Source organism: Glycine max, chromosome 18 (genome assembly GCF_000004515.6).
Source record: "Glycine max cultivar Williams 82 chromosome 18, Glycine_max_v4.0, whole genome shotgun sequence".
NCBI lineage: Eukaryota > Viridiplantae > Streptophyta > Magnoliopsida > Fabales > Fabaceae > Glycine > Glycine max.
In genome coordinates this window covers 3905031-3912333 of record NC_038254.2, presented here as the reverse complement: position 1 = coordinate 3912333, position 7303 = coordinate 3905031, and the positions used below count along the sequence as shown (strand labels likewise).

Sequence of the window (7303 nt, the reverse complement as noted above, 5' to 3'; positions counted from 1 at the left end):
TTGATCACAGTAAAAGTATATTAGAGTGGTAGAAGTTGAATTTACAATGAGAATAAAGGGGCTATTACATAGCCAACTGTAACAACTAATTTCCTGTCTCTAATAAAAGGAAAAAGGAAGGTGATGGCAAAGTTTATATAAAGTAACAAGCACTAGTAGAAAAAGCTTAAGCCTTCCATGAATTGATCCATGCATGAACACCAGTGTTATAATACAAAGAAGAAGGAGGTCAGGAGTTATTATAACTAATAAATTATAAAGTCATACTTAATCAATGGCAATGCATGTCTGTCCTAAGTCCTAATTAAGGTCCACAACAGTATGCTATTACATTAATATATTAATTGTAGGAAACACATAGATATGAAGCATGAAGTTGTTATTTATATATATGAGTCAGCTAGCTAGCTAGCCAGGGAAAGCAGCAACCTCAATGGCTGCAGTGGGCCTGCTTGCTGGTGCATCATAGTTGGTGAAGAGCTTGTATGAGGAAATGAGGGAAAGCAAGACATAGCAAAACACTGCCACAAATGTGATAGCTACTGATGCTGTGACCTTATGGCAAAATCGACCAAAAGAGCCACAAGCTGAGCTCCACGTTGTTGCAGCGTCTCCTTTCTCAGCCAGGTACAGCACCTCCGTTGACACTGCTCCAGCCGCTAGAATTATGTATGTCAGCACCTACCAACGCAAATATATTGGACAATTTTTTCAGTGCAAATATATATAATCAATATGGATCGGGACTTTTTTACAAAAATGGTAATTAATAAAGAAATATTTACAAAACTGCAGTAGTATGAAAACTATTTACGGTGCATGGATTGTTTTTGGCACGTTCAGGATACACCATCTTCAATGACAACTTTCCTTTTATCTTTGTCTTTTTGCGAGCAACAACGTCCTAAACGTAGCAATCTGCATAAATTGTTACATGTGTGAAAGAGACATCATTCTACATGCAATTTCTTTCACTGTTTGTTGACAGCGCAAGAGACTTCATATAAGATGGTGCCTCTTTCGCTGCGTATATAATGCCACAATTTATAAAGATTGTTACATTTAGGATGGTCATCCTAAATATGTAGTAATTTGTGTAAATTGTATCACAATTTATAAAGATTGTTACATTCGGGATGCTGATTTCCGCTAAAAGACAAAAATAAAAGGGAAATTGTCGTTCAAGATGACGTCTCTTAAGTTCCACGTGACGAAGATAACTCATGCACCTTAAATAGTTTTCATACTACTCCAATTCCGTAAAAAACATTTTTTAGTTACCACTTTCGTAAAAAAATCACAGATCAGAGTATCTACTCAAACTCTTGTGATAAAATGTAGGATTTGGTTGTTAAATTTTGAGCTCAAATATTTAAATGATGTTTTATCTTTGGATCCATAAATATTAATTGTTAGTTTTTTTATCCGTAAAAGTATTTGATTGAACTTATGGTACTACTAAATCAATCTTACATCTCCAATGTTATTTTTAACTTAAACTGATCATGCCTTGATCTTGTCTTATGTCGCAAAAATTGTCGAAAGCTCCCAAGAAAACATGTAAAACGTTTACCTTTCATTTTAAAGTCTAATTTTTTTTAAAATTTTTTTTACGCAAACTGCTGTAATCCATAATCCGCATCAATCTGGCTGAATTTTCATTTTGTCTCACCTCCAAATGCCACTAAATTTAATTAGTGCCACTTACATTATTGCATGTTTGGTAACAAGGTGAGATATGATTTCTTGAAGTAACAAATAGTTGTTTTTATAGTGATTTTACCATAATTTTGTACGTATTCACCATAATTTTTTATCACCAAACCAAACACATAATTAGTGCAATGCTAAAAATATTTGCAAAATTTGAAAGTGATCGACACAATAGCACACAGGGCATCGCACTAATCCTCACGACACCATTGATCGAAGGACCACTATCACATCTTTTGCTATTTTCGTGTGGCAGAGGCAAGTTCCATGTAATTGTATTTCACTATCATTTTTTTGGAGCAATAATAATGTGTTTAGTAAGTTAGCTATGATGTGCAAAGTGTGTGAAGGACCATAACCATCATCCAAACTCCTTTACCAAATTAACTACTAATTTGTATTGAAATCAATTTCAACTACTAATTTACACAAAGTGTATGAAAAGGTTATAACTACAATAGGTTCAAGTTACTCTGTTAGGCTGTCAAAAAAGAAACAATTAAAATGATGTTTCCACATCACAGTGGATGTATATACTTTTAGAAGAAAAAGAGAAACAAAAAAATAAACATAAACATAACAGGTGGCGTGATAAAAAAAAATAGACGTAAAAACAAATATGAAAATATTAAGGTTGAAAGAGAAATGTAATTAATTTGTTGATATTTATTTCTCTCATTAATAATTTATTTATTCTTCTCATACACTATTCTCACTAAATATTTATTAAGAGTATCTTTAGAAAAAAAATTAATATAACATTAATTTCATAGAACATATATATTTTGGAATAATTTTTTTTTCTAAAACATATATATTTTGGAACAATTTTTTTTTCTAAAACATTTATATTCCGGAACTAAGGGAGTTTTACAAAACGCGAAAAACACATAAATTTAAATCTTATCTTTTATATATCATCTTTCAATCACACTATTAATTATGAGAATTTATTACAATAACAAACACTTAATAAATTAATTAAACTATTCCAATAATGTAACAAATACAAAAGTGAAAAAATATAAAACAAAAATACTAAAAATAAACCAGCAAACAATTAGCAGGGCTCGCATATGAATGAAACATTGAGTGCATGCATATTGATAAAAGAGCATCAATACATGACCATACTTTTTCTTTAATACTTCTGGGTTTTAATTAATTTAACCATATAAAATTAGTACTGCGAGGAAAATGCTATTGCAGTTCATCGAGCACTGCTAGCTGGTACTCTTTACATTAATAAAATTCGGTTTATCTTCTGATAAGAAATACTAATAATTAACTGGCTATGAAAATTTTATACCTTTTATTTTGTTAATTTTTTTAAGTCTGAAAGTGAAATTGCAGCAAGAAAATGAACAACTTAATTAAGAATTAGAGAGATGACCTGATCAAGCAAAAAGAAAGTCCAAGCACGAGGCATAGTGGAAGGGCGTGGCATAGCAGCAATCACCGCTGAAAATAGAGAGTAGCCTGCACAAATGCCATTGGCATGCACCAAATACCTGCAACATCCAAAACCCATAATCCAAAATAAACCTACGGTTTTTATGTTATTTCATTTTAGAAGTTTCGATATTTTAGCCTAAAGTTTAACCAAACTAAGATTCATCTTGCACAATCCCTGCTCAAAAACCAATAATACATGCATGGGTGTTTCTAATATCGATTTATTTTTATCAGCATTATAAGTTTACAATATTAACAATAGCATATGGATGATATTGTGATTTGTAAATAAAGAAAACTAATACTCCATATTCCATGATTATGATGTAATAACATTAATTAGTGATGAAAAGAGGCAGGTAGAGCATAGAGACCAAAAATGTTTCAGTGTCTAATTAATATACTTCATGGATGCAACATTTAGTGACAGCAATTGGCAGAGAATATTAGAGACCAAAAATGTTTCAGATTTTAAAATTTCTACAACATTTTAACTTTTACAAATATTTTTTCTTTATCACATCACCAATTTCATCTTATATTTTTCTCTTCTCTCTTCTTTTATTATGCTTTTCTTTTAATAGATAATTATTAGTTTTTGTTAGAAATATTAATTGAAGGATTTAAACATGCAATCTCTCCCCTCTTGCCTTCTTCTTTTATTCTTTAATCTCTCCCCTCTTGCCTTCTTCTTTTATTCTTTTCCAACCAGTGAATTAATCTTATTATCGTTTCTCCTGGTGTTAAAAAGTTTCTAAAATTTTCTCTACTTGATATTCACACATCAACATACCTGAAAGCTCCAAGATCGCTGTAATCAACAGATCCATATTCATTCTGCTGAGAGTTCTTAAGCATGAGAACAAGTGCTGAAACACATAGACCAACAGGAACTAAACGCAGAAACGTCTCAGCAGTGCGTAGGGCACTGGTGTTGCCTTCTAATTCATCCCCCATCTTCATCTGCATGGGAGATCTTGGTGCTGCAACTTCAACCACACTTCCTTTCTCCATCACCCCTTTAACTTTGTAGTTTTTGTGTGTTGTCAATACCCTACAACCTCTTTCTTTTTATGTTAGTGATTTCTTTCTAGGTTTTTTATGAGAGTATGGAGTAGCTATATAGCTAGCACTAGTTAGTTTTTAACCTTTGATCCAATATCCATACACCATACCAACCATTACTAAAGTTTTTAGGGTTGGCATGTGGGGCATTAAAGAAAAGAGTGGGAGAGAGGCAGGTATGGTGATACTGAAACTGCATTCAATGCCATTATGGCAGGCCACATATTCCCAAGCTATTGATAAGTCTTTTACGGTTTTACCTCTCTCTCTTTTGGATTCATCAACCCGTTAATTACCACCTCTTTACGACAGTTTGAGGACAACGGAGCACAATAAACAGGAGAAATGTAACAGTACTTTTGGTTTTTTTTTTTTTTCTTCACATGATGCCACTTAAGGGACAAGTTGAAGTAGATTTCTTATAAAACAGATAATAAATGGAAATGTACTTGTGGTAGTATTATGCTACCAATATCTAATGGCACTGCAAACCAATATTTTTAGAGTATTGGTTAAGAAATTAAAAGAAAAAAATATTTAGTGAAAAAAATCATAGGAAAATATAAAAAATTATGAATAACATAATTTTTTCATCTTTTAATATAAAAAATTCTACCTTTTAAGTTTCTTAAAAAGTGTTCTTAGGGCACTAATTATCATTCTCCAATAACTAATTAATCAAACGGTCTTTCTCGGTAAGAAAACAAATTGAGTAGTCATTTTGATTTGTTATCAATTAAACGTCCTAATGTGAATCAAGGTGATGTAGCGTGATTAAATAATTTTGTCATTAAATATTTTAAATTTTTTTAAAAGGAAATATTCTTTCTATTCCTCTTTATAAGATTCAAATTAAAAAAATTATTTATTTTTATAAGACTCAATATATATTGTCTCTTGTCTCTTGCATTAATTATTTTTAGACTAAAGTATTCTTAATTAATTACATTGGTAAACAGTTAATTATAAGAGAAAGAAGAGTTCATAAAAAAAGAAAAAGACATTAATGACATGATTAGTTTTAGAAAAAGATAAAAGTTTAGGATAATTTAGTCCTATATAAATAAGAGGAAAGAGGTATGTAACTTTAGGAGATTGATTCTAAAGTTTGTGTATATGATAAAACATACATTTGTTAAAAGGGATCAATCTCTTAGATGAATCTTACACATTAAAGCATTAATTTTTTTTTAATTTTTGGTCAAAAATACTTGAATTCTAAAATAAAAAGTCATAATTTGATCTAAGTTCCAATTTCAAATAATTGTGGATGATGATAGTCAATTATTCAATTTACTTATACTATTTTCTTTTCATATTTTTTGATGTTTTAGTTTTCTATTTTTTCTCAAAACATTTAATATTTTAGAATTTCAAAATCTAATTAATGTATTTTTTTAAAATATATCCTTATTTAATTCCTACTATTAATAGTTCAAGTATCAAAGATCATGGTATTAAATAAGGACATCTTAATGTAATAATTATTTTTTTGTGAATAATTCATGTAATAATAATTGTACTGTAAAAAAATGAAATTTAAAAGAAATATATTTATAATTCCCAAACTATTAATTAATGCCATCTTAGAATTTTAAAATGATAAATAAAAAAATTCGAAAAAATAGAGAAAATGATAAATGTATTTTTTATTTTCAAATTCTTATCGTGGGGTTGTACAGCCCATAAATACACACGATAGGCATCTCCGATTTTGTTTTGGAAAATATATAGCTATTAGCTAAACTGGTGACGAAAACTCGTTCTTCATAATATTGTTTGAACTTTGAACAACAAATCAAATGCACATAAGGACAAATATAGAGAGAGATTGAGAAGAAAAAACAATTAATAAATCATTAAAAAGAATAAAAACATTGTGAGTCATGAAAACATTTTAAACGGGTCAAAACAATGAATCTCGTGTTGAATATGCAGAACACAATATAAAACAAACTTTGGCTGATCAGCAAGCACAAGAGACCTCAGCGAAGGAGGAGAATCCACAAGAATGACAAGATGACCCAGCTTGGGAAGCCAAACAAATTAAATTAAACTCATTGAGGAATATTGAAGAGAATGTTTCATGAATATTTTTAAGACAAAGAAAAAAAACAAAAAATTCAATAGGAAATAAATATATGTTCTTTGTCCTGCATGAAAAGTAATAGGAATTAGTCTTGATTCAAATGAGTGAGGTTTTTTTAAGGCTAAATTTTTTTATAAATATTAAAATATTTGAAATTGGTCCTTGTAAAATTTTTGTTTATTTTTTATCCTTGTAAAATTTAAATGTTATTTTTTAGTCTTAGGGTAAAAAGTTAGTTTTTTTTTAACTTTTTTACACTGGTTATTCATGTATGTAACTGATGTAGAAAATGTTATTCTTCATTAGTTATATTTATGATTGATGTAAAAAAAAAAAAATTCCAGAGCACACACTTCGACTACCTTTTGTGACAATTCTAATGATAATACCTTTACCATGGCAACCAACCACACATACCCATTCAACCAAATATGATTCAATCATTCGAGTAAACAAAAAAAAACAATCATATCTACAATCACCGTGCGTGCAAACAACCACCCTACCCCAATCTCCTCCGTGCCACAACCATCACCACCTCCACCACTCTGCACACACACACCAATCGGCACCATCATCATGCGCATTTGCCAAGGACACCAAATTTGTGTTGCACCAACCAGCACCAACTCCTTTGTGTCATCACCTCACACTGTCGATCCTGACACTACCAAATTTGTGCACAACTTCCCTCCCAAAACACCAAATCTTTGAGGCCATTGCTTTGCTCAAAAACTCCCTCAACAACACCATCAACAAATACTCAAAACCCAACCCACCTCGTAGCCTCGTGTGGAGCACCATCCTTTGCAACCTCACACAACAACTGTTGGCATTCATGGGTGATAGATCTAGGTCAGAAGTGGATGCCAATGGCGAATTTGGGTCAAAAATGGGTGATGATTGTTCATTCATGGATTCAAGAAAGAGGGACAAGTTAGATTTTGAACACATGTTGTCATCTCATTGGTTAATGGATGG

The 7303-nt window shown here is 30.9% G+C and overlaps 1 protein-coding gene across 1 annotated transcript; it reads right to left on the bottom strand.

The window, feature by feature from the left end:
* On the bottom strand, positions 1-4435 carry LOC100808745 (CASP-like protein 2A2). Its single transcript, XM_003553046.4, has 3 exons — positions 3962-4435; positions 3107-3224; positions 1-681 (listed from the first exon to the last, which is right to left on the bottom strand). Exons 1-3 carry the CDS (start codon positions 4180-4182, stop codon positions 409-411), a joined length of 612 nt encoding a protein of 203 aa, XP_003553094.1. The 5' UTR covers positions 4183-4435; the 3' UTR covers positions 1-408.
* Positions 4436-7303: the final 2868 nt, after the last annotated feature.